The sequence below is a fragment of the Poecilia formosa genome, unplaced genomic scaffold (genome assembly GCF_000485575.1).
Source record: "Poecilia formosa unplaced genomic scaffold, Poecilia_formosa-5.1.2 Scaffold224, whole genome shotgun sequence".
NCBI lineage: Eukaryota > Metazoa > Chordata > Actinopteri > Cyprinodontiformes > Poeciliidae > Poecilia > Poecilia formosa.
The window spans coordinates 723,634-751,110 of NW_006800163.1; the positions used below are offsets into that span (position 1 = coordinate 723,634).

General features: G+C 37.2%; 2 protein-coding genes across 2 annotated transcripts in view; one reads left to right on the forward strand and one right to left on the reverse strand.

Moving 5' to 3' along the window:
- The window catches only part of cftr (CF transmembrane conductance regulator), a 46,328-nt gene extending 24,994 nt beyond the window's left edge, over positions 1-21,334 (reverse strand). Inside the window, exons 1-11 of the mRNA XM_007568529.2 lie at positions 20,977-21,334; positions 19,973-20,083; positions 15,580-15,691; positions 10,793-11,008; positions 10,598-10,687; positions 7,783-7,946; positions 7,342-7,467; positions 5,858-6,104; positions 5,386-5,478; positions 2,348-2,524; positions 1,977-2,168 (exon numbers count right to left, since the gene is read on the reverse strand). Of these exons, the coding sequence (XP_007568591.1) occupies positions 1,977-2,168; positions 2,348-2,524; positions 5,386-5,478; positions 5,858-6,104; positions 7,342-7,467; positions 7,783-7,946; positions 10,598-10,687; positions 10,793-11,008; positions 15,580-15,691; positions 19,973-20,083; positions 20,977-21,029 (1,581 nt within the window). The 5' untranslated portion in view covers positions 21,030-21,334. The remainder of the gene's footprint in view (positions 1-1,976; positions 2,169-2,347; positions 2,525-5,385; positions 5,479-5,857; positions 6,105-7,341; positions 7,468-7,782; positions 7,947-10,597; positions 10,688-10,792; positions 11,009-15,579; positions 15,692-19,972; positions 20,084-20,976) is intronic.
- A 2,801-nt stretch (positions 21,335-24,135) lies between these two features.
- asz1 (ankyrin repeat, SAM and basic leucine zipper domain containing 1) overlaps positions 24,136-27,477 on the forward strand; it is a 47,099-nt gene continuing 43,757 nt past the window's right edge. Inside the window, exons 1-3 of the mRNA XM_007568530.2 lie at positions 24,136-24,310; positions 26,889-26,991; positions 27,127-27,249. Of these exons, the coding sequence (XP_007568592.1) occupies positions 24,203-24,310; positions 26,889-26,991; positions 27,127-27,249 (334 nt within the window). The 5' untranslated portion in view covers positions 24,136-24,202. The remainder of the gene's footprint in view (positions 24,311-26,888; positions 26,992-27,126; positions 27,250-27,477) is intronic.

Here is a 27,477-nt window from a genome sequence, read left to right on the forward strand (position 1 = left end):
TATGTTCATACACCAAACTTTAACTTAAGTCCATTACAGAACCTCTGTCCTGTGGAGTTCTTCAAGTTTCAATTCCCACCCCTCTCCTTTGTTTCATTGAATTTTCTGGTATTAGGGTCAATTATGAGAAACCATGGCATTTTTTTTCACTGTTATGCAGACAACTGTCTGATTTAGCTTCCTATGAAGTCTAACTGCCTGAGGACTAACATTGGACACCACTGTGCTAGAAAATTCAACACCAAGAAATACATGCATTTGCTCAACTGTAGCTTATTAAATTGTTCTGAAGCAGAAATGCTCTGATCATTAAAGAGAACCAATAGCAAACGAAACAGGAAAAGCACCATCCTTTTAAATGCACAAGTTTAAATTTAATTTATCATGAATCACAAAAGTAATTTTAGAGACAAACCTTTAAAACAATCTGAAGCGTATCTAATTTATTATTCTTTATGTTACACACACTCAAACATTTCCCTTCACGTCTACACATAACACATCAGAAATGTAAAGAACTGAAAAAAAAACTAAAGTCAGATTTTTACACTCTTCCATCCCTATCTCTTGAAAAACACAACAAACGCCTCTAAAGTAGGCATGCTGGTGTTGTATGCTGGCTCTGTTTGCTGTGGCAATATAATATGTTTTTGTTCAAATGACCCAGTCAATGTCTGTTCTACAAGGGATAAAGCAGTGAGTTTATATGATGGTGTGACCCACAGCAATAGTTGTGGGAAAATATTATTGAATATAAATTTCACAACTACAACACAAATCTTTTGGAAGCATTTGTTGTTCAGTAACAAAATGATTTAACAGGACAAATTAAGTTAATAAAACCCTCTCAGGTTTAAAATGTACTTCTGGTTTACTGTATGGTGCCAATGACTGAGAGAAGGCTCAGTCATTGGCCCTGCTGTGGAAAAGGCTCATTTTCCACAGCAGTGACATAATCAGGGAATTCAGGAGAGACTTTATTATGCTGAGTGTCTATCACTCAACACTGAAGCTCATGAGTGTGAGTGTCTGTGTTTCAGCGTAGGAAACAAAATGTGCAAATACATATGTGTCTGTGAGTGTGTAATTGTATATACTGCATATAGAGAACCACTTTCATAGTACTTACCGACAAAGGGAGATCTTCTGTGAAAAGTGACCTTTTCCCAGTCCTCACATATTTTGCATTTCCACTACACTCTACTAGTTCAGTTTAGAGGTATTGTGGTTGAAGTTTTGGTTCAGGTTAGGGGTAGAGTTGGGGAAAATGTACAGGTCAGGTGCGAATGCAGTTAAATAAATGGAAGTTAATGCAAAGTCCTCAGTTTGTATGGAACTACAAGGGTGTGTTTGCATGTATAAACCAGGTTTTTATATCCTTGTGGGAACCTATGTCCAGAATGTAGGGTTGTGGGGACATTTTCTTGGTCCCCATGTGGGAAAATGCTGTTTTCGGGTTAGTGGTTAGGACTGTGATGGCTAGATTTAGGGTTTTGGTTAGAGTTAGGTCTATGATGGTTAGGGGTAGGGTAAAGCTTATGCTGCAGAAAATGAATGGAAGTCAATGTAAAGTCCCCACAAGTCATGAAAACACGACCGTGTGTGTCTGTTTGTTTGGTGGGTTGCATAACTGTTGCAGAAGTAGACAAAAGAAACCTGAAACAGTTACACCTGGAGTAAAACAGAATCACTAATGGCCTTGCAATGGATCCAAAGGAGCAACTGTTGACATTTCAATTCAGTTGAGATTTGAGCAAAACTGAGAGCAATAAAATATTTTGTTTTCCATTATTCTTAGTAAATTATAAGCATTGTGCCTTTTGCTTGTTCTTAAATATATTATCTCTTCAATTGCAAGGCATGCTTCTCATGTTTCTTGGTATGAAACAAGTTATCCTTCATGGGGTGAATGTTTATTTTTTACAGATCCCTAAAAGAAGAAAGAACGAATGAGCTATATGTAGAAGTGAATGTACCTCTTCCAGCTGGCAGGCCTTAATGATGGAAGTGTAGCGAAATTCGTCATAAGTCAGGCCGAAAAGGATGTTGTCACGAATGGTCCCTGGCATTATCCAAGAAGTCTGCGGTGAATACGAAACCCGACCACTGTGTCTAATTTTGCCCTCTGATGGCACCAGCTCTCCCAGGATCATCATGAGGAGGGAACTCTGAAGAAAACAGGGAAGGGCTGGAACACGGATTTCTACAACATTTTAAGCTCGAGATAAACAGGGTTTGGTCATATCCTGCAGCGTTTTACAGTCTTAGCATTTCACTTACAGTACTCACATTACATATTTTTAATATAAAGAGCATAAGCACTGCTTTAACTATTTGCTTGAAATACCTTTCCAGACCCAGTAGATCCAGCCACTCCGAGCATCATGCCTTCCTCTAAGCGTAGGTTGATGTTTTTGAGGACAGGTGTGATGTATAAGTTAGTGAAGAACAGTCCATCGTCACCGGTCATGTGTCCATTTGCTTTGTTCTCCCGCTTGATCTTCTCAAAGAGCTCAACAATACCCTGCAAGATAATTTAGAGTTTTTAGTACAGTGATGAAGACACACAGGTATTTACAGTCCTTAATACCATAAAGATACCAGTCCACCTTTGACTTGTAAGAGCTTACCATATCGTACTACCTACACATTAGCATAACTTGCTAATGTGTAGCAATTTTCTTTTTCTTTTTTTTTACATTGCTTTGGAAAATTATTCATATCTCTTGAGGCTTTTCACATTTTTTTATATTACAACCACATAATGTTTATGTTTTCTTTTGGGATTTGAAGTGGAAGCTCAAGGATGAATGATTTGCAATGTTTTTTGTACTCCAATACCCCAATATCAAACTGTTGACCAAAAGTTGTTATGATTAGCAGGAGTACCGTATCAATCCCTCAAAAGGTCAAATAACATCTAAATTAGATAAGTGAACATTCCAGAGCAGGACCGGTGAAGAGAGAGAAGAAGGAAGTTCAGACCATTTCACCATCACCATGACATGTCTGGTTAACTAAATAAACATTATCAGGAATGTAATATTATGTGTTTTGCTGAGATCTGCTGATCGACCAGAGAAAATCATACAAATGTCAAGGATGTCAAGGACACATCGCTCTTGTATGTAGGAGGTCTAACTCCTCTTGCCTCTTGTTTTTCTTTACTTGTATGAACGCATTATTCAGAGGTAACCTATGATAAAACAGTTGTGCAAAGATGGTCAGGGGAAGCTGAAGAAGGTGTGTGGGGTCATTTTTAGGCAACAGATTGGGATGACATGGAGATGACTACGTGGACAACGCCATGCCAAACAGAACGGTGATTTGATTCCCCAACGATAAATGTCTGGTTACTACTGACCTGAAGGAAATGACTAGCGAAAAAAAAGTGTGGGAGACAAATAATTACTGAGGAGTTTCAAAAGCAACTTAAAATTGAGATTGGAGAACATGCATTACACAAATATGGAGTTTACAGAAAAATGGGATTGCTGAAAGAAAAGTCCATAAAAGTCTTAGTCTGTTTGCCTATAAGCAGAATAGTTTTCAGACTTTTCTGCCTCATCTTGTTCTTTCAGATAATGAAAACTCCTCTGAGTCTGAGGAAAAGAAGCACAAGGACAGGAGAAGACTCACAAAGGCCCACAATAGCCTTTTTCAACTCGTCTGTCACTGCCTCTGAACAGATTAAAGGATGACGCAGAGCTATGCTAGAAAAGGGGAACCCTGCGTGACTGACTAGGTTATTCATTGACCCCCCTGTGATGTTTTATGGGCCTAAGCTCCAGTAATGCCAGTATTGGTTGTAGTTTGTCATGAAATTCTCATTCTAATGAGCTGACGTACATGCTGTCAGCTGTAAAGAAAAAGGAAAGAACAACAGCCCCCTTGACATTTGTATGCGAATCCACACATTCCAGGAAGAGTGTAAAAACAGAATTTGGGAATTGGGTAATGAACACAGAGTCTCAGAGGGAAAACTAGAGTGTTCCCAGCAAAGTGGTGACACCACCTGGTTAATTAACTATGCAAAGTGAGGGATTGCTGGGCGTCTGTTTTCTCACGGTATTGGGTAGACAATGAATCACACCTGTTAGACTAGGTTTACAGCCTTCGACTATAGATAAGAAATTACATTCCTCTCCTGGTGACAGTGAGGAATGAACTTTTACACCTGTAACTCATTGTGGATTAAGGAGCTGACTTTCCTCAGCGCCGTATTGCCAGAGCTTGGCATAATGATAGACAAACAGGAACAACAAAATTCTCCCACGAAACAGACCATTGCTGGATTTCATGCTGACATACTGCAAGACAGTATATTTTTTTCTCTGAACAATTATTACTAATATGAATATCAGATGAAAAAAACATGGCATCATCTGTGAGTAAAATTATTATTTGTCCAGAGATGATTCATCTTTAGCTTTTACAGTATAAAATGTGTTTAATAAATGAATGATTAAACCTGTGGTTTGTGCCTGTTGAGTTGTATTGTCAATCCATATCAATGAAAACAACTTGCAGCAGCATGCATTTTACATTCTTGTAGACTGGTTCATTTAAAATGACATTTTACATAATGCATCAGAATGACGACAGCTTATTTAAAAATATGCTTTAATTTTTATCATCATATTGTTTTGCTTTTAAGCAGACTGTGAATAAAATCCATATTTTTAGCAGAGACGGACATTTCATGAAAGACATATGGTACCTTTACTTGACAAGAACACCATTAACAGATGTTTGAAAGTGACTGACTTGTAAAAGAAAGTTCTGCACCACTGCGTTACCTTTACAGGGGTTAGAGCTTAACTTGAAAAGGGGGAATGAATTATGAAAGCCTGGGTTGTTAATAAGAAGAGGTATGCAGGCCTTATTAAACAGGACAAAGACTTGGATTCTCAGGTGTCTAACTGTGAATATCAAGGTATCACGATACGAAGCAGCAGTACCTGTACCCAAGACAAGTTACATTGCAGTCATTCTGGTCGAAAAGCTGGATTAGTTCATTCATTACAAAGTGAAAAGGTATTTCTGTCAGGTCAAAACTGTAAATTTTAACTAAAAGTTAGTCTAAATGTGTCATATTTAAAACCGTCCTTTCAAATTTCAGACTCTCAGCTTTAGAACAGCCAAACACTGACTCTTTTTTGTTTACAAATCAGAATTATTGTAACAACCCAACTGCAAAAACATATGAATGGGTTCATTCATATGAACTTAGACCGCTTTTACACCAGCCAGATTTAAGTGATCAAAAACATAAATTAAATATTTGCTTCATGGACTAATGCCTAAATGAGAAAAAAAGTTTAACCTTTACATTCTATCGAGCTCTAGGATTGTCCAAGTGTTGAACTGAGTTTGAGAACAGACCTCATCCCAGGATGCAGAGACATTGATCAGCTCCAATCCAACCGTGGTCAAGCTGTAATCCATTACTTTGTATTCTTCCTTAAGCAGAAAATCCTGGAAGGGAAACACACATACACACACACACACGCACGCACACACACACGCACGCACACACACACATGCAGCATGCACAATATCAATGTTTCCTTCATTATAATGTTCAGTAAAGCTTCAGATGCCAAGAGCAAAAACTAACATTTTAGATACAATTTTAAAAATCAAAGCAACAATCACAACCATTTAACACCAGCTTTATTAGATATTAGTTTCAGATGGAATGCAGTCCTTTCTTGTGTGAGACACACTAATACCTGAGTGTCATATTACATTATTTGAAACAGAGGTATCCCTAAAAGTAACATAAATTCTTAAAAATAGATCAGTGTGCTTAAAAAAAACACACACACAAAAAAAAAAAACGGATTCTGCCTACCTCGATCTTCTGGACCAGTGCCAATGTGTCGTACCACATCTGGATGGAGCCTGGCAGCTGGCGGGTGAGCGTCATGCGTAGCACGACGCAGTATGACGCTGTGGTGAAAATCCGCCGCAGTATGATGCCGTTACTGAGTGCATACGGCACGATGGCCGATATGATAACCAGTATGGCAGAGAAAAAATATGAAGCACTGTAGAAATAGCGCAGAGAGCCAATCTTTCTGGTTAAAGTCATTTCATCCCTGAAAGGAGAAGAAAAATTGACATTTTAGGTAAATATATTATCATACACAACTATTACTGTACACTAGGAGTGAGTGCACTGCAGTTTTTTGTCCAATCAGCAATCTTTAAGAAGCCTGACATGCCAATTCTGATTTTGGGTAATATCAATTTTTTTTTTTTTTTTTTTTTTGCGCTAAATACAGCTTCAAAGTGATGGAGTTGGGAACAGGTGGATGACGGCAGGGCAAATTAGGGCAGTGGCTGATTTTCTTATCTTTGCATAAGATCAGTTGATAATATTGGTTTCAGATATTTGCATCAGCCAGTCGCTGATCTCCCAAAATTCAGGAAATCAGGGCCGATTTATTGATAGACCCCTTCATTATTCAATACCATGTACATCAGTTTCTTCATATTTGATAATTAAGGTAGCAAAGTCATTGCCGTAGGCATTGTTGGAGCCTTTTTCTATTACCTTGTGATATTACAACTGTAATGCTGAGGACTGAAAATTTAGATTATTAATATTTCTAGAGAATGAAAGAGCTGAACATCTGTCAAATGTGTAACATATGAAAACTGTTTTAAAGAAAGAGTATCAAAATGAAACAAGTAGGAAATATCAACAGGCAATCTTGAGCAACTCTGACAATGAAATCAATAAACCTATAAGATTTATAACTGGTTCCAGGAGCCTCTATCATAATGAAGCATATTACTAACAAACCAGCAAGTCAGCTGATTTACTAAGTAAGAAAAATATATTTAACACACATATAATTTTGAATACTAGTATGTTTTCTGTGAAACTCAATTCATGTATCCTTGATATTAACACCAGATAATAGCACAGATATGTTTCACAGTATCTGTGGATGACCTTTCCACACTATAAATTACATAATCAACCCAAGACTTCTGCATCAGAATCTTACACTGAAGGGTCAAAATCAATGTTTTCTACAATAAAAACTAGATTTTCAAGCTTGGGGGGAAAAAACCAACAATATTTCCAAAAATATTTTCCCAATTTTAAAAAGGTTTTTAAAAAGAAGCATTGGATATTATTACACATAATTCATATCTTCATTTTTTTCCTGTTAAATTGAATGGCAGGCCTCCCCTAGCATAACAGCATATGACTGATATGAGCAGTGACTAAATAAAATGGCAAATTTAAAAAAGAAAAATCAAGGAAAAACATGTTTTAATTGATTTCCTTCTTTGTGGTTATAGTGAGTAGTGTTGCCTTACTGTCTGATGTTTTTGATGATGGTTTCCATCACTTCCTCCCAGCCATACGCCTTCACCGAGTGAATGTTCTCCACAATCTCAGAAGTAAGAGCCAGACGTCGGTTTATGAGCCCGGCACGTTTTGCCCTGCATGCATCGGAACAGAAACAGCATACAGAGTAACAATTTTCAAGTTTACATGTTTATCTACACTAACAGGAAGCTACAGTTTAAAAAAAGCAAAGAAATTATTTGATTTGAACAAAGATTTACAATTATAGTAGTGTTGATATGTTCTATGCTATACTAGTAGACTTGTATTTTGTGTGTGCGTGCATGCAAGCGCGCATGCGTGTGTGTGTGTGTGTGTGTGTGTGTGTGTGTGTGTGTGTGTGTGTGCGTGTGTGTGTGTGTGCGCGCGCGCGTGCGTGCGTGCGTGTGTGTGTGGTGACGTGTTCTCACCTAGGAGGTCCCATCTTCAAGGACAGCCACGCTTGGAGAATGCCCAGAAGAGTGAGAGCTGCCAGGGCACAGAAGCCGTTCACCTCGATCAGCTCCCAGATCAAACCAGTACACAGGATACACTGCAGAGGAGTGATCCACACAAAGTGTGCTAGACCAAGGCTCTGGAATGTAAACACACACACACACACACACACACACACACACACGCACATACGTACACATACAGAGTAATGTTTAATGAGAGTAAAGAGGCACATTGCTGTTGCTTTTATACCCCGAGTGAGGGAGGAATCTTTGAAACAACAAAAAACTCAACAATCAAATCAACAACCTAAAAATCCTTTAATTAATGTTAATATTAACCGAGAAAAGCACAAACTGAATTATAGGAAAGCAATATCATGGAAAATTTGTGTGAACCAGGAATACTTTATCCCAGCTACTTTCACTAACGCCACCAAAACATCCACCAAATGCAAAGTGTCAAAGCCCAGAACCCACATCGAAAATCCATGATTTTCTGCCATAATGGAGAATAGTTCAGAAGATTACAACATTCTGGGAATGTGGTGAGAAAACTCCCCTCTGTCTCTAACATGTGGCTTTGACAATAATCACAAACTGTGACCAACGACAAGCACTAATATAAGAACGGCTCACCAGCAGGGTTTGGCCTAGAAGTAGATTTTCACCATTTCAGAGAAAATGAAAGAAAGCAATTAAAGAGCACCAGCAATGTACAGACTCACAACATAAATTTGCATACATTTAAAGTATTACTAATACTAGTCTTTAAAACTCATGAAAATTGTTTTGATTGTGAAGAAACATATAAAACGACTAGTGTAAAAATGTGTCACAAAACAACATTTGGCCATAAGTTTTTATAGCCAGAACTTATTTTCAAGATTTTTTTATTATTTTATTTGCTCTTATTTTTATTAGCATGTATTTTAACAACATACAGTCTGCATATATCTTAAGGCAGCTTTATCTTTTTAAGGCTACTTATACTAAAGAGATATTTCTGTAGAAAACTGATAATTGGTTTTGCAGCTTTCATTTTATTTCCATCAATAAAAAGTGAAGCAGCACAATACAGCGCAAATCTATCAATATCACAATATGAGTATATGTAATATAGATGTAAAGAAGAACTGAATGGACTGCAATAAACACAAACTAATTATTTCATTCAGATTCAGATTCTCTAAGCGCGTAAGATTTTTGGTGAGACTTGTTGTTTAAGGCAGTGAAGATGGTCACTTGACCATCTTCACTGCCTTAAACAACAAGTTTGGAAACCAAAAGTTGGCCAAAAGAAACTTTTGCAATAGCTCGTCATTGTTGAGAAATAATAAACTTTACTCTTTTCTTTTTTTTCCCTCATGTTCTCTTTTGTCATTCTTTCTGGCTTTTAATAGGATTTAAACAAAGGGGGAGGATAAATCAGAGTCAGATTTATTTCAATTTTATTTTATTTTAACATCAAGATCTGAGCTCTAAGTTGGGAACACTTTTGTTTTAATTTTTTTTTTTGGATTTGTCATTTCATCAAGCCTTTTTTTCTTTCTATTCTTACTGCTTGTTTGGCAGCATCAGTCCTCCATAGAAACAAAGAGCTTCTAAAAAAAACTCAGATACAGACGAAGGAGAAAAAAGAAACGGAGGCAAGAAGGACTAAAGATCCAACCCAAGGAGTTGGGGAAAGAGGCAACAAATTAAAGCACTGTAAATAATTCAGATTTTCTCTGATTAATTTAACTATTTAGAAATGTATCTGTAGTTACTGTTTCAAGTTGTATCATTTCTTTCTGAATATTTTTCTATTCTTACAAATAACGATGTTCTGTCTTTAAGACCTTTGAGAGAGAAAAAAGAGAGAGCAGCTAAAATGACAACCAGGAAGACAGAAGGAGACAACAAATTAAGAGTTGATCATGAGACAATGTCAGTCAAGCTTATGGGTCATACTCCTATGTGAAACACGTAAGGAGGGAATCCCTCCTCCCATTTTAAAAAGTGAATTCCAGGCTGAAATGTATGCTATGATTTTATAAGTGAATCCAGGACTGTACGTGTGATGCATGACTATTCACAATGAATAAAGTGACAAAAGCAGCGCAGTGAAGCGCACCAACTCTCACGTTTCAAGAATCCACTTTCATCAGTTCTTTCCTGCTGAGTCTCACCTGTACTGCAGGTGCAGCACCAAGTGATGCCCTGTTATCCATTTACTTGCAAGTTTCCTCCTTTCATTAATAAAGCACCCCACCATACACACACACACACACACACACACACACACACGCGCGCGCACATACGCAGACACACATAGATGCAGACACACACACACGCGCTCACACACCATGTAACTCTGCACCTTTGTATTGGGTTGGCCACATGTAAGCTAGGTGATAATTGCCCTGAAGCAGATTGCAGAGTGTTTCTACATTCAACGTCCTGGTGACACCCCAACAACACAACTGACAGCACACACACTTGTGCATACCCGTCAGCTGTTCAGCATAGCCTAGCATTTATTTTCCAACCTGTTAAGTTGGTTACATGAAGCAGCGTTAATGGACCCACACTTGGTTGACTCTGTGTTGTGTCCCCTCATTCTCAGAAAATAGACAACAGCTGGGTGTCATAATAAAGGGATGAGGGTGATTGCATCAAGACGACACCTGCTGACCTGTTGTCAACTTTTACATTTAAGCTGGATTTGTTTTACACTAAGCAGTGATCCAAACTCTAACCTGAGGGGATATTTCACTGGTTCCTAGTTCCTAACTTTCTTTTCTCCTACCTCATCCAGCTTGTTGAGGTGGGCAGACATGAGACTGACGAGCTGCCCGGTGCTGATCTTATCCAAGACCCTACTGGACAGCTTGAGTGTCTGAAAAGAGTAAATATTGGTAGCTAGTTGAAATTCAACGATCATAAAAGAATTTGGAAGGAAAGTTTGTCACACTGAAAGATTACTGGAATCTCTTTCTCATACCTTTTTGTATATGAGGCTAAAGAGGGCAATGCGAATCTGCATGCCGAGGTGATGCAGGCCGTAGAGGGCGGGCTGCAGCAGGATGAAGCGAGCAGTGAAGAGGAGGCCAAGCCCCAGGGCCAGGTAGTACCCCTGACTTCGCTCCGGAGCATGGAAGGGGTCAAAGGAAGCAATGATGCGACCTGAAAGCTGAGGCTGCACAGTCTTGGACGCCTCCTACAAAGGAAAGACAACACATCAACACACCAACAGGTTACTGTCGCTTATTTCACCTCAAGCATACCAGTGCGAAGTAGAGATCCCAGATCTGCTGCTTGAGATTGATTATTGATTAATATCAAGGTTGAAAGATACACTCAACTCACAATGTCTGCCTATTGTCCAGGGTTTTACATTTTTTGTCATTTCCAGTGTTTTCATTGAAGGGTATTAGAAGCTCCAGTGAAACCTACATTCAATAGGTTTCACTGGAATGTAGGTTGACAATCAACTCTTTTTTTCTTTTTGTCAACATGTTTTTCCACACCCTAGCTTTTATTAACAGTATGGTGTGATCCAGTCAGAGTTCTGACATGAACATGATAGAGATTTTGTAGAGAGAGCAAAAAATTAGGTCTAGAAGGCCTTTCAACCTAAAAGACTTGGAGTTCTATTTCCAAAATTTATGATAAAAATATGAGTGAAAAACCTGTGAAAAGCTGGTTGGCCATAATCAGAAACTGGAGAGCAGGGTCAGACTCTCTGGTACAGAACTTAACTGGTTCAAATCTTACCTAAAGAACAGGGACTTCCTTGTATCAATAGGACAAAGGTCACATGTTGGGTACCCCAAAGGTCCATAATGGTTCCCCTCCTATTTGATATCTACATGCTCCCACTAGTTCAGGTTATAAAAATATATTAGATATATTATATTAGACAGGTAGTTATGCAGATGACGCACAGCTCTACATTACGATGTCACCAGGTGACTCTGAACCCATCACAGCACTGAACAGATGCTTAGAACAGAACATGTGTGGATGTTTCAGCTTCACCTACTACTTCAATTATTACATGGAAACTAGAGATCAGTCTGAAATATAAGAGCAATGATGAACTCTGACCTGAACCTTCAGAGCCACATAAAAACAGTTACAAAGTCAGCCTTCTATCACTTGAAGAACATTTGCAGGACTAAAAGACTAATGTCTCAACAAGATCTTGAGAAACTCATCCATGAGTTTATCTTTAGTTGCATTGATCACTGTAACAGGTCTGCCTAAAAAGTCAAGCTGCAGCTGATCCAGAAAGCTGCTGCTGGCGTTCTCACTAAAACCAGGAAGAAAGAGCACATCACCCAGTTCTAAAGTCTTTCCACTGGCTCTCTGTAGTTTAGTGAACATACTTTAAAATACTTTATTTAGTTTATAAATCACTGGATGGCTTAGCACCACAAAACATTAAAGACCTGTTGTTGTATCAATCTTCCAAACCTCTCAGGTCTACCTGTTACAGTCAACTTTGCATCCCAAGACTTAAAACCTAACATAGAAAAAACAACATTCACTTTTTATCTGTAACAAACTTCCAGAAAAGTGCAAAGCTGCTGAAGCACTGAGTTACTTTAAATCAAGGCTAAAACTCCATCTGCTTTCAGCTCCCTTAAATTAATAACTGAAACATCATGAAGATGCTGTTTTTCCACCTGTTATCATTTTCTTTTATTTTGCACCGTAATGATTTTTGCTTGTTTGTTGATTTTTTTTGCTTCTAATCATGTAAAGTTTTTTGAATTGCCTCAATGTTGAAAATGTGCAACACAAATAAAATTTCTTGACTTTTTTGTTTGAAGGTAAGGACACACATCAATTCATAAAGAGTTAGCATATCTACAGCTACATCTCAGTAAATTAGCATAAGCACTCACATGAGGCTTGTTCATCAGATTAAAAACACATTTTGAAAACAAGAACCTTTAATCTGGTATTCAACATGTTGTTCATGAACCCCTTATTTCCATATTAAAATGTTTTTATTGGTTTGATGTAATATTCAAATTTTAAATGTTGTGTTTTTCTTAGCTGCTAACAAAAACCCATCATAATTAACATAATAAATGCTTGAAAACAGCAGTCTGTGTGTAATTAATCTATAAAATGTGTTTCACTTAGCAAACCAAGTTACTCAAATAAATGAACCTTTTAAATATATATTCCTTTAACAAGAGACAACTGTATTTGGCAATGCCTTAAGGTATAAAATAATTTGCAATAAAATATGCAAGAAATTACATGAAGGATTCTTTTTTGTATTAACAGGGAACTTTTTTAAAGAATTATTCCTTCTAGATACAAAATAATAAAACTTCCATTTCTCTTTGTGATGTTACTGAAGCTGTCTTCACTCATTAAAAAAATAATGCCTGAAATCATCAGTTAAAAAAGATGACTCATAATCCATTCAGTCAGCAGGATCAACAATGTCTACAGGATAACCGAGCAAAAATGTGTTGACTTGAATCAACTTCTTTCAGAACAGCTTTGCATTCCCACAGTGTCCTCTGTGGATCTAACAAGCATTCCTGTTGTCCAGACAACGAGGTCCCACTGTACAAAGTCACCCAAGTAGCTGCTGCCCTGTCCCCCTCGTATATCTGGGACAATAACACTGCAGTGCAACATGCCTGTCATCTTCAGTCGTTGCTCCACTGTAGCATTATTGGTCTTGTCTAGCGGGGCAACACGCTTGACACAAAACACACAAGTACTCAGTGGTGGAGCCGCAGTGGGGTGACCCAAAGTTTGATCATTTTAATTCAATTGAAAATTAGCAGTTGGAGGAAATATGCATATTTTAACTCCTTGGCAGTTAAAACTGTTGTATGTAACTTTTATATATATAAAAACAAAAACAAAGAAAAGTCATTATGTTGTGACAATATGGTATGAGACAGATAATACATCAAAAAACTGAGCTGCTCTGCCTTCGCGCAGTGCTCCAGAGCAATCTACAAACAACCAGTCAGAGCCAGGAGGCGGGGCTTAGCGCTGTCAATCACCCCTCTGTCAATCACAGTCTGTCATGAATGCTAAGGGTAGTAAGCATGGCCACTGATGGCAGCAGATAAATGGTTTTCCTGTAACGCTAAGTTGCTTCTCCACAATCAGCACATGTAGCACCAAGTACATGAGGTTGATTGACAGCACTAAGACCCTCCTCCTGTGTCTGATTGATTGTTTTTGGTTGGCAGCGGCACATTTCTTCACACAGCAATAGCACCTCAGGGAGGAGGTGGAGGAGCTTGATCTTTTCACACATTATCTGTCTCATAGCATGCTGTAATGACATGGTGACAGTTTTAACAAATATGTAAAAACATACTTTTTTTAAAATAAAAGTTGCATACTGCCTCTCTATATAATATCCTGGAGCTTTTACGCACTTTGTCTTAATAATCGCATCACAAACACATCTCTATAATTCATAATCCGAAAATAAAAAAATTATGGCAGCTGATGGAATGATGGATGGGGAGATGGATGGAGCTAAATACAGGAAAATCATGGAAATAAATCCGTCTGTGGCACGAGAGAGGAAGTTCACCTTCCAGCAGGTCAAAGACCCTGTACATCCAGAATCTACATCCAGCTTCAATGCACCTTGTATATCAGGATGGCCTAGTCACAGTTCAGACCTAAACTAAGGTCCTGTGGTTAGACTTGAAAACTGTCGCAGCAGGTATTATGCAAAGTATGGGCAAGAATTTCAGTGTCAAGAGACTAACTTAAAACTTTATTTGCCAATAACTTAAAACTTTATTTGCAGTGAAAGTTGGCAGCATAGCATATTAGGAATGGGTCATATGGACTTCGAATTTCATTTATTTTAGGTGCTATTGTTCATGATCGTGAAAAAAAGACCCATTTATTACAATTTTTTAGGTGACTGTAGCACCACAAACATAAATATTGTTCTTGAGAAACTTTTGAAATAGGCTTAATCATATGTTTGAATGAACTGATATTTAAAGATGCTCTTATGAAACAAACAACAGAGAAAAGAGCAAAAATTGCATTTCCAATCATACAAATACATACACACACACACACACACACACACACACACGGATAGTTCAACAAAAGAAGGATAATTATCAAACTTCAAAACAACGTGATTCCTAATTATCTATAAACAACTGCCCAACAGTTGAAATCTCTTAAAGCTGCTGCAAAGCCAGAAAAAATAAAATAATTACAATGAATTAGCAATTTCTTGAAACATTAGGGCTTAGTAACATTGGGGAATTCCACTAATGTACTTATGTTTTGGGGACACAAAGCAAAATGTGGGGTGGTGAAAAAGGTTAAATATATATTATATTAAAAAAAACATTAATATAAAAATAATTTCCTTGCTATATAATGTTTTCTCCAGTCTTCACTGTGTGTTAATTCAGAAACAATGGGTTGTAAATCCATCTAGTTCACTCCCCATGAGATCAGAGTGGAAGCGTGTACATACCCCTCCCAGTTAGAAAAAAAAACACCATGCTGCAAAAAAAAAAAAAAAAAAAAAGAAAAAAAACCCTTCACTGGACCATAAACTGACCATAAACTGTAGAAGCTGGAAGAGGCAATAAGCATCAAAACACTTTCTGAAATGTGTTTTTTCAAGTGCAATAAAACCAAGAGCTAGATCATCTGGTACTTGCGTAACATTTTAAATTTGCAGCATTTTTAACAAAAAGAGTTTGCACAGTGTGTACCATTGGTGCTAAGAAACATCTACAGACAAACAAGACTCACCCCGAAGTAGAGGAGGACACCGAAGAAGGCGAACGGAAGGAAAAAGCATCGCGCCAGTGCTTTCAGCAGCTTGGGCCTGCCTTTGGCCAGCACCACCTCTTTGTCCCATTCCCTGCAGGATAGGCAGAGTTACAGCACAGTTAAACAGTAATAGAACAATATGCCTACCAGATGAATAGCAGCAAAGTTTGTCTCTGGTTGCTATTTGTGTATTACTACTTTTGTGAAAAAGAAAAAAGAAACATGTTTAGGAATCTGTTCAACAAAATCTACTGACAGGTAGTGGTTGTAGCTTGTTGATATCGGCCTTCCAGTGCGACACAGGTCGGCAAATTTGTTTAGAAACAAAAGTGGATAATATGGTAAAAAATTAATGGTAGAATTCAGTTAAAATTTTAAACAGAGGTAATTGCAGGTTTTGTAGTTAATTAATCGCATTTTAATTGGAAACTATATATTGACCAAAAAAGCAGCATTCTGATTTCAAAAACCCTGTTTGCTACTAAAGTATTGAATAAAAAGTCATAAGAGGTCAACAACAAAGATATTTATTGTTTTTAATGTGATAAGCTATTAAACCATCAGCTTGATGCAAAGTGCTGTTATATCCATGGTTATATCTACTCAGGTTTCCAGTTATTCAGGAATTCCTGGTCACTCATGGAACTTCTTCAGAAACAAGAAACGTTAGCATTGGGGACATCTGTGCTGCTGCTACATGTTTAGCATTGAGATGCTATTTTAGGCTTGAATAGCTTCACTGATGGGTTAACTAACACAACTTAAACACAACAAGAGTCTTGCAATCAGACTGTTTTTTTTTTTGTTTTTGTTTTTTTTGAAGCAAAAGTGAACACCCACTGGGACAAGAAAAAAAGCTTTGTCATCCAATGTCGTCGTTTGTGGATGTTTTACCTCAGATTTACGAGTGTACCAGAAAAGCGATTCCGCTCTGAACTTTTGTATGAAAAAAAGAAAAAATAAAAAGTGAGTAAAGGCTTTAAATTTTTTAACACATTAAAATCTATGTAATTAATTAATAGACATTAAGTTCAATTCCTGGCACTAGTAAAAACATAATACTGTAATACTGCACTTTTTTAGAAGTAAAATAAAACCATTGTTTTATATTATGATTACACTCAGTGAAATTATAATAAAATTTACATCACAAAAACGTTCTAAGCGGATGTCACACACTGTAAAAAAAACAACAACAACTGTATAAACTGTGTAAGTGGATAGGACAGCAACAGACAGAATGTCTCCCACAGATGATATCACAATCTCTCTCTGAATTGGCAGATCTCTAGCCCTTCATAATCTAATGTCATTCTGCTCATGGACACATGAGTGGAAAAGAAGATATTTAGGACAAAAAATAGTAAATAGAAAGCTACAGTGAAACTTCATGATGGAGTGGCTCATCATTTACCCTCCTTAAAAGCACACTTTTAAGGAGGGTAAATACACAAGTCCTCAATGTTTGCCGATCGAGAAGACTGAAACAAACAAAAAAAAAAAAAATACAACCACTGCTCATTTATCACCCTGTAGGCACACTGACATTTGTTAAGGCTGACTTTTTAAACACCCATCTGTATTTACTGGTCTGTTGGCATCACTCAGGTGATAAGCGCCCCTGGGAGACCAGCAAGTCCAAGGTCGATGTGCGATGCTGCAGCTGTTTAACACCGAAAACTAAATCTGATAACACTAAAAGAAAAGAAAAACTCTTCCAAAATTATGTTGTTTTTTTTTTATTTCTTTATTCTACGAGGTCAATCTGGAACTGCGAGACAAAAGGAAAAACATGCAAGTAAGATGTCAAAAAAAAAAATCTTCATCCACTAGTAGTTCCAATACCTGACGCTAAGTGAAATCTGTCATTGAGGTATAATATAAATCAATGTCTGATATTTTGCAAGGAAGAAAAAAATAAAACTGAAAAAAGAAAGAGAAGTGGTGAGTAAGACGGAAAAAGGACAGGAGTATGAGATCAATAAAACGTTTGTTGGCATACACAGGTTTGGTTTGTGTCTAACTCAGTTTCAAATGCCAGCCCATATTTTAAGTGTGTTCAGAAGAAAGGATGGCATGTGGCCAGCTACTGTAAACACACGGAAAGGTCAGACGCACAATTTCAAAACGAATTTAGAGATTACAGCCTCTAAACCAACTCATCCTCAGTGAAACTCTCACTTCTTTACATTCAGCTTGCAGTAGATATGTGTAAGAGACACGCATGGTCTTCAAATTCCTCACAAACACACAGACTTGTGTTTCCTCTTCTTGTCTTTTGCTAAGATGTATGTTAGACAGTTGAGGGCAATAACTAGACTCTATGACAAATTCCTGCAGAGCTTTTATTCAATGTTATCAAGCCATTCTTGTAGCACAGGGCAATAAATTCAGTGCAATAAATGCTGATAACAGTTTTGGAGATCCAATTGCTGCTCGCATCAACACATCAAACCACACAGCAATTAAAGTCAGATCAGATTGTGGAACTGAAGCAAGAGGGTTTTTTTTCAATTGTCTGATGGATTTTTGTCAGCCATTCTTAATATTTCTAATATAAAACAAGCAAGATTACTGTTGACAAGTAAAGTAGAATATAAAGGAGGATTACAAAGTTAAATTTGGCTTAAATTACTCAAATTATTATGATTATTTTATGTTTGGTGAACTTGTTGAAGTGGTTTTCCCATTTGTTAAAACAGAAAATGAAGTAATGCTTTATTTTGACACTGAACAGAGTGCCTGTGCTTTAAGGCTGTCTTGGTAAAAGCGCACCCAAACCATTTTTTTTTACATGTTCACCTTTATATCAGAACCCTTTAATATGTTGTTTTGTGTTTCCATGACAACGTCATGCTCTGGACAAATTTCAGTCACAAGTTTTGGAAACCTGGCAAAAACAGAAACTGTCTGAATCTAGTTAAGTGTAGCTAATAAGGTAACTTGTGAGGATAAAGTTTTTTATTATGTAATATTAATATTAATATTATTAATATTTTCCCTTTTCAAAACATTACAACTACAAACATTAGAGTATTTTGGGGGGGTTTTATATGATAAACCAACAAAATGTATTGCATGATTTCAAAGTAAAAGGTAAAAAATTATTATTATTATTATTATTATTATTATTATTATTATGGAACAAATAAAGATTTACAACTAATAAATTACAGATTTAAGTCTTTTGGGTTAAAAAAAAAAAGCCTTATATAAAGATTGGAATCTTTAGCCATTTTTCTCAGTAAAACTTTAGACACAATGGATGAAGAGTTACTGTGAACAGCAGTTTATAAATCTTCCCACAGACTTTCAGGTCAGGTCTGGAATTTGACTGGGTTATTTTATTTCACAAATATGCTTAGATTTACCACAGGTGTCAAACTCCAGTCCCCTGGGGCCAGTGTTCTGCCACTTTTAGACGAGTCATCTCAGCTTCAATATACCCGAATTACACAATTAGGTCTTTAGCAGAACTCTATAATAGAACTTGACTACATTCTGATGACATATGCCAGTTATTTGATTCAGTTTTGTTTTTTTTTTGCATCAGAGATACAGAACATAGGCCTTTAATGACAGGAGTTTCACACCTATTGATCCACTAACCTGAAGCCTTCTGCAGCTTCTAATAAATTTTCTTTCAAGATTGCTTGGCATATTGCTCCATTCACCTGAAGAAAAGCATCCCAACAGCATGATGTTGCCACAAATTTTTACCATATACAGCTCTGGATAAAATGAACAGCCCACTGTACTGAACCCCATTGAAAACCTTCTGGTTGTTCTTCTAAATATTGATTTCTGAACTCTTCCTGAGTTCAAACATTAGTATTGTTGTTTCTGAATTAATATGAACTTCTTTTCTTTGCATTAATTGAGAGCTGAAAGTGCTGCATCTTTTTTATTATTTTGACCATTTCTCATTTTCTGCAAATAAATAAAAAATTTTGGCTTGGAATTTCAGAGACATGTTGTCAGTAATTCATAGAATAAAAGAACAATCTTAATTTTACTCAAACATATATCTATAAAAAGTGAAATCAGAGAAACTGATCATTTTAAGTGGTCTCTTCCTTTTTTCCAGAGCTGTATATGTGGTGTGCAGGGTGACGTACAATGTTACTTTTTTGTAACACAGTACTTAGCATGTTGTCCAGAGCCCCTTCCTCCACAAGTTTCCTACCTGGCACTCTAATTGGGACCTGATGGAGTTTTTCTTTTGTCTTTTGTTTTATGTTTTGCTACTCTTTCCTTTCATTTAATGTTCAGCTACATTCACATAAAATCCCAAAATTAAATGACATTTTATGGCTGTTCTATGGCAACATGAGAAAAGTAAGTGTGAATAAAAATATTGCGATGCACAGACCTTTCAAGTCTCTCGGAGAGGGTGTCTGCCAGATCAAACGAGGGAGCCTTGTAGACGTCAGTCAGCTCCAACTTCTTAGTGAAACCTTTCCTCAGTAGAGGAGATATCCACCTGGGGACGGGGGGAACCACAGAGTTGGCTATCAGTTGTTTGAAGCAAAGACGTTGCTCAACACACACAAAAGCTAGTTGCAAAATCATAAACAAATATGAGTTTAAATTGTCCTGGAAGTCTTGGAGTGGATGTCAGGCTTTCTCTAGTCTAAGGAAGGTGACACAAATTCAGCTAAAGCTGAACGCTTTTAGCTTAATTTACACTGTTATTAGAAGCTCTGGTAGAAAAAACAAACTAGAATGTTTAATATAAACTATGCATAGTTGTAATAAGAGTAGATTTTTCATTTTTAATGGCAAGTGATTGGCTTGAGTTGTTGGGAAAAGATTCAAGAAAGGACATTAAACCCGCTAATTTGGAGGTATTGACAAATGCTGAATTCTGCTTCCTTATTTCTAACACCTCATACCTGAAGTGCATATTGCCAAACTATAGTCAATTCCTTTTGATCCAAACGAGGAAAAAAAGGCTAAAACACAAATATCATGGTCAAGTGTAAAACACATCAGGTCTGAAATAAAAAATGACTTCCCCAAACTTTTTGTTTTTAAAGGGGTTTTTTGTTTGTTTTTGGCTTTCTCAGATTTGTCTTCTTCATTTTGAGTCCAGTTTCATTTCAGTTTTATGGGTTTACATTCCCAAAGATGCAGCCCAGAATCACCTGCCTGCACATCGGAGCGCACCCCGAATTACGCACAACTTCCTTCAACGGCAGTGAAAATCCTATTTGTAGAAAGATACTTTGCGCACTTGCTGACATAATCCTGCTTCCCATTTGATAAAGTCACATCAAAGCCAAGGTCGTTTCTGAATGAAAAGTGAACTAAAGTGAGGAATCCAGCCGGTCGCCGTCGCAACAAGCCGAAGAATGAAGCAGAGCCATCGCTTACCAAAAGACAAATCTAGAGAAGAAGTTTGCATCTTCCACCGGTGACTTCTGCATCCTAAGAGCCCCGCCAGTTTGGTTTCTCTGCACCTGAGGGTCCCTGAGTCTCGATCACATTGGTGTGTCCCCCCACGCAGCTCCGGAGGAAATTCAGACCGGAGGGGAGTGTGATTTTGTCCTCCCCTCTGTGCTGGGGCTTAAAGTAATGCTGCAGCTGCGTTATTTCCCTCCTCAGTCCCTAAACAGACCGCGATGTGAGTCCTGTGAAGGTGTCTCTGCTCTACCGCTTCCTAAGCTCTGTCCCTTTCTCCTGTTGGCTCCTTGGCACAATGCAGGGACAGTTCATCTTTTATTGGCTGACTCGCCTGAACTTGCGTTTGGACGTCATTTCCACGCCACAGAGCCTCAGGGTTGCATATTGTGGCAACAAGAATAGGTGGTAAAACCAGCTGATGTGAACTGACAAGCCTCATGATATTGCTATTGATATTGCTCTTATTGCAATTCACTAGAATTGCAATAAGAGCTTTATCAAATGACTTGTGCACTGAACTGCTAATGAATGCTGACCCACCTGGGGTTTTATACTGCAGTACATTTTGCTGTTTGCTGGTTGTCTCTGACTCACAAAAAAAGACATCAGAAACCGTTCTGGGACATTCAAACAAATTTGAATCATTTTTCCTTTTTCCTTTTTATCAGTGCCAAGTTACATCCGTGTCAGGAGAGGGAGGATCATAACCTGAAGGCATTCCTGAAGGGAATGGAGATAAAGTGCAGCAAGCCTTTGGCTTCTGTTTAACTCCTATCACCATAATAATAGTACCCAATCATTTTTATTTGTTTTAGCTGGGTGGTTGTTTTGTGAAAGAAATTTTAAAAAATCCTTGAAGCTCATGTCGGCGAGGGTCAAACTCAGGGGTTTGTTTCTCTCTGCTGGCTCATGTCTGAAGGAAAACAAATGGACTATTCAGGGATTCAGGTGCCGTCCTGTCTCTTTAAATGACAGACATAATGATATATATGTAAAAGTTAAAATCGGAAGCAAGCTTACTGGTTAAGGAGTGCAGATTGTGCTCCAGATTACAGTTAGGACCACATTCTACTGTGGTCCTAACTGTAAGTTTGGTATTAGTAAAGCCTAATACCAAACTGGTATTAGGCTTTACTAATACCAGTTTAGTCAATGTGATCATAATTTATTCTGACACATTGGAGAAACCCACGTAAAGAAAGAGATTTATGCAAAATTTGTCCCCATGAAATACAGAACTCTTTAAATTTGCTTGAAGTAAAATAAACACAAAAAATGATTAAAACAATTATTTGAGTCTGAGAACTCAGTAGAAACATTTCATATACTTTCATATACATATACATATACTCTTATGCTACGTTTACAGAGTTTTGATTCGTGTTTGTTTTTTAAGGTGCATTTAAACATGATTACATTGAAAGAAAAAAAAATAATTTTCTGTGTTTAAGAGAGAGTGAAAAAACGTGGACTTCTGCTACAGGTTGCTTACAATTTTTGCTGAATAAAAACAGCCTTGCCCAGAGGAAAGAGCGACCCCTTCTGGACGGGGTGTGTCAGGCTGCTCCCAGGTCAGGTTTGGTCTGTGCTGTTTTGGTAATGCCCTGGTCTGTTTTAACACAAATTAAATGCAACTTGAGACAGAAGCAAATAACCAGGTGAGGCTTTCAGCTTCCTTGCTTTATTCATCTCTCCATCTTTAATCTCTACATCTACCCTAAAGGGCAACATGTACTCCTGAAAATCATCAGAGAGCAGAAAAACCTGCAGGATACTTAGCAGTGACACTTTGAGCAACCACCCAGGAATACATTAGAAAAACTAGTTTTAGGAGCTAAAGTTAGAAAGCTTTTACTCAGATTTCCTCAAATAAACAATCAGAAATACCTTATCTGGAAGCAAGGTGTGCTTCCAGATAAAACAAAGAGACCGATCTTTTCTGAAAAGCTGAAAAGTTTTTTTTTATTATTTATGAACTGTTTTAAATGAATTATTGTGCTTTTTGATGTTACTACTGCAAATGCATTGTTGTTTGAAACAAGTTGTCAGAGACAGTACTAACGTTTCTGTGTCAGCCTCATCTGATCACTTCAGTTTCAAATCCTCTTCTTTTCTCACTTTAGTTGCTCCCACTTATGAAGCATGATGCTGAATTCCAAGTAAGAAAAACAAGAGTGTTTATTTAGGAGTACAGCTGCTTGACCAAACTATTTAAATACACATTACCTGCTATAAGTGTTAGTTTCATAAGTGGTTGGAAATAAAAATGGAAAAGGGCTTCTACCGCCTAAAATGTGTTATTTTGTAATTACATTATTTATTCATGATCGTTTCTTTACATTTGAGTCTTCAAAACACCAGGCTTTGCACAGAACGATATTTTTGTCTGTCTATTTTTGTCCGTCAGACAAAAATATTACATCAGATGTTATAATCAGTTACTCTGTACTTGAATAGCCTTACTACAGAACACTCTTTAAATCTTACTTGAGCAATTTCGTGTACAGCTACTTTTTATTTTTCCTTGTTGAAGTTATGCAGCATCATTACAATAAGATGTGTGGCCATCCCCAAACAGTTTTAAAACCAAAACATAGATTCAAAGTTCAAACTTTTGACCTCAACAGCAAGACATTTATTTTTCTTTCCAAAAAAGTTTAAACTTTTGACCCCAAAGATTTAGACTTTTGGAATCAAAAGTATAAGTGCTAAAGTACAACATGTTATATACTTTAGCATGTAATTTTAATCCTGTGTAAAACTTATTTATAGTGCACCACGTGAAATACAGAATTGGAAAGTACTTTCCAATTTAAAGTACTTTTAAAGAGATGACAGAGAAATTGCTGGAGAGAGCAAAGTTTTATGAAGCATAGAGCAATGTAATGCTGTTAATGCACCAGTTACTGAACACTGCCAGTAAACTGGCTGAAAGAAAGGTACATTTTCCCCTCAAGATAGCAAAAATATGGCTTAAAAGCTATATTTTAGCCACAGCGGATACTGGTGTATTTTTTCAGCAGAGCAAAGGAAGTCATCTCAATACACCTGCAGCATGTTCCACTTTCATTAATTTATTATTATTATTTAATTTAATATGGTACGTCGTCACTTAACATTTACTCCGCCTCCTCCCTCCCTCTCAGTCGCCATTCTGTTTACTCATGTTGGCTTCCATTAGCTGTTAGCTGGAAATATGGGAAGCGTTAATGAGTTCGCCTTCCCGGCTGGAGATGAAAGCGACGCCAGCAACGACGAGTGGGACATTGGCTCCTTTTCGGAAAAGAAGACTTCTGGCATAAAGGTTACTGTAAAGAAGTTTAAGTTTTGCTTGCGCCATTGTTTTTTAATGTTATATTTTAAAGCTATACCCGAATGGCAGCTCGGGGAAGTAACTCAAGCTAGCTTAGCAAACCTTTTTATTTTCGAAATGTATTTTTTTATATAATGTCAGTAAGGTGCTTTAGTGAAAAGGTCGTTACGAAGAGCAAACGCCATTTAAAAATATGATAAATTACAATAAAACGATTCAAGTATCAAAATATGCGAATCCGCCAAAGTTCTGCACTTTCTTGACTGTTCTCGACAGCTCAGCTGGGGCATCTTCGCACTTCTTGCCATGCCCCCATGCAGTCAATTTATTTAATTTCGATAAAAATAGCTGCCAGTAGTAGGCATGTTAACCAAATACGTTTTCAGTCTCTATAGAAGCTTAATTAAGTTTAAAGGTTATATGCATGTACGGTAAAAATCGACAAATTAAGAGCCTTCATGTGGATAGATGTGGGGGGGAAAGTTAATCTGTCCAGGACGATGTAGATTGTCTTTACCTTCTGCAGAACAGTAAAAGGAAAACATGCAGCTTTAGGAAACTGACTATTTCATGTGTTCAATATAACATTATTTAGTGGGATTATGGTTATGTAAAATAAAGGTCACAACACACTTATCTAACTAAACACATTATGTCTTGTATAGGCCCATGAGGGCTGATGTTGAAAACTCCTGAGTTAAAACATCTCTGTTCCCCAGTCTAATCATTTAATCCACTTTTAATTTTCTACCCTATTCTGTCAGCAATAAAAACTTGACATTCAGATTATACTTGTGAAATATAAGGATAAAAACAGACAGTAGAAAAGATGAAAAGATTCATCTTGAAAAGAAAAGAAACAAAAGATGGGAATTAATACATGAAAGCAGAAACTCCCATTCTGTTCACACATGACAAGGCAACATGAATTAAAAACCTCACATAAAACTTTTGGATTTTTGAATATCAGGAGGATGCAAACTATAAATAATGATTGGTCAGGAATGGAGTAAAAATATGTTTGCCTTAAGAAAAAAAAAGCAATTATTTAAGTCTGTTTTAACATCAGTTTACAGCCTATTCAGCTGGAAAACTCAAATAGTGAACTACCTTATGTCTGAAATTACAAATCATACTAACATTAACTTTTAGCTATGTTTACATTGCATTTGATCAACAGCAGAGAGGTCCATTAACATGAGGGACAGTTTTTAAAAAAAAGTGTTTTAATGATTTACATTTTAAATACAGAACATGACAAAGGGATGCCTGTCAGAGTTACAGGTGTTTGCTGATAATTATTTTATTCTGTTTGCGTTTTTGTTTATTTTTCTTTTACAGCACTTTTTTACAGCACTTAGCACCACTTGTCTATGTGGCTGACCCTGTGTTTGTATGTAGACAGTGACGATTACCTCATTTTGAAAAGTCACAAAGTGGAAAACTTTTTTTTTCTTTAGTGAAATTTAAAAAGTAGTTGTTCCTCCTCCACCTCAATTGAAGGTAATGCTCTCCTTAGGCCGGAAGAAGAAAAGGTGTTAAATGGTCCGCACTAAACTGTCTCTCAAAAACTTCCAATTTAAAGACAAAAATAGTTTCTAATGACATATTAGTAAACCATAAGTTGAAAATTGCAATCACAGTGTCATCTGCAAATTAAATTGAATGATTAAAACATTTAACCAAATGAATTAGAGGCTTTGATTAATTATAGTTCATCAAATAGCAATTTTTTTACAATCATATAACTATGCTATGTTCAGTTGTTATAAAAATGCCGTTTATAAAACTTAAGAGAAATGTGACTTCGCAACCTGACATATTGAAATCAGGCCTTTGTCTCTCTAAGAAGCTTCTGCTCTTTTTGACACTGCTTTCAGCACGTCATCACAACAATGTTTCTCCTTACAGACACTTTGAAAACTATCGAATACGTCTCCCATTTAGTACTACATAAAGAAGTGGCACAGATCATATTTTTATTTTTATTTGGGTGCAAAGATTGGAATTGAGCTGACCTGACTGCTGTGAAAAAGCTGAATATGGTTTGTATTTGCCTGCCGTGTGAAGTTAGCCTTGAATCTGTTTCTCAATTCCGGTCCTCAGGGACCACTATCCTGCATGTTTTAGGTGTTTCCCTTCTGCAACACACCTGGCCTGAATAAAAGGGTGATTAACATGCTTCTGCAGCGTTTGACGGCATGCAGGAGCTAATGCTAACATTAGAAGCAGGCATGCTTACTGCCTTAGATCTGTATCAGTGGTGGGCACAGGAGAAAGTGAGAAAGTGAAGGCCCATTATAGGTGTAATATATCACTGGCAAGAACTAACTGAATGCATAGTTCATGTAATATACTAGCCAAGCAAATATTGGATCGTAAAAACAAAGCAGGCTTTTCTCCTAGACACTTTTTTTGGTACTCGTTGTTGCTAAATGTTACTCTGATACCTCCGAGTTTTCATCTTCCACTTTGAGATTGTTGGACATCAACAGAGCTGCTGTTCATTTCTTGTTCAACTAAAACAGTTCTTGGGACAGTAACAGGGATGCTTTTGTGTTTTCCTTAGGACTTAGCCTCTGCTGAGGTGGGATCAGGCGACAACATCTCTGTGCTGAAAAAAGCCATCAGTGAAGGAGATACAGATACTGTCAAACAACTGTTGGACAATGGTACATACTTGCTTCACAGACGTGATTTAAAAAATAGCTGTTTTGTGGTACATGAAATTGTACTAAGGATGAGACTAATCCAAATGAGTAACAGCCTTCGTCTTTGTTTTTGTTTTTTTGTAACGTTTTGGACAGGCCTGGATGTGGAAACCAGGCTGGGCTTTGGATGGACTCCTCTCATGTATGCTGTCAGTGTGGCGAACTGCAACCTGGCCAGGCTGCTGTTGGACAGAGGAGCCAGTGCCAATTTCAGCAAAGGTCAGACTGCGGTGTTAACAAGACTCGTCTGTAGTATATAACGGAAGTTTTAGAAGCAAGTAAATTAGCTCACACTGTAGCAATAATGTCAGAAAGCATAACCTGAAGCTAAAAAAGTTACCATCTTTAAAGGGGAAGTATTATGTGTTTTCCGGGCACAGCAAACATTTTAAGGTGCTGGTTCTGTTCTGGTTGTTGAACCGCCGCTACGCGCTACTGGTAGTAATA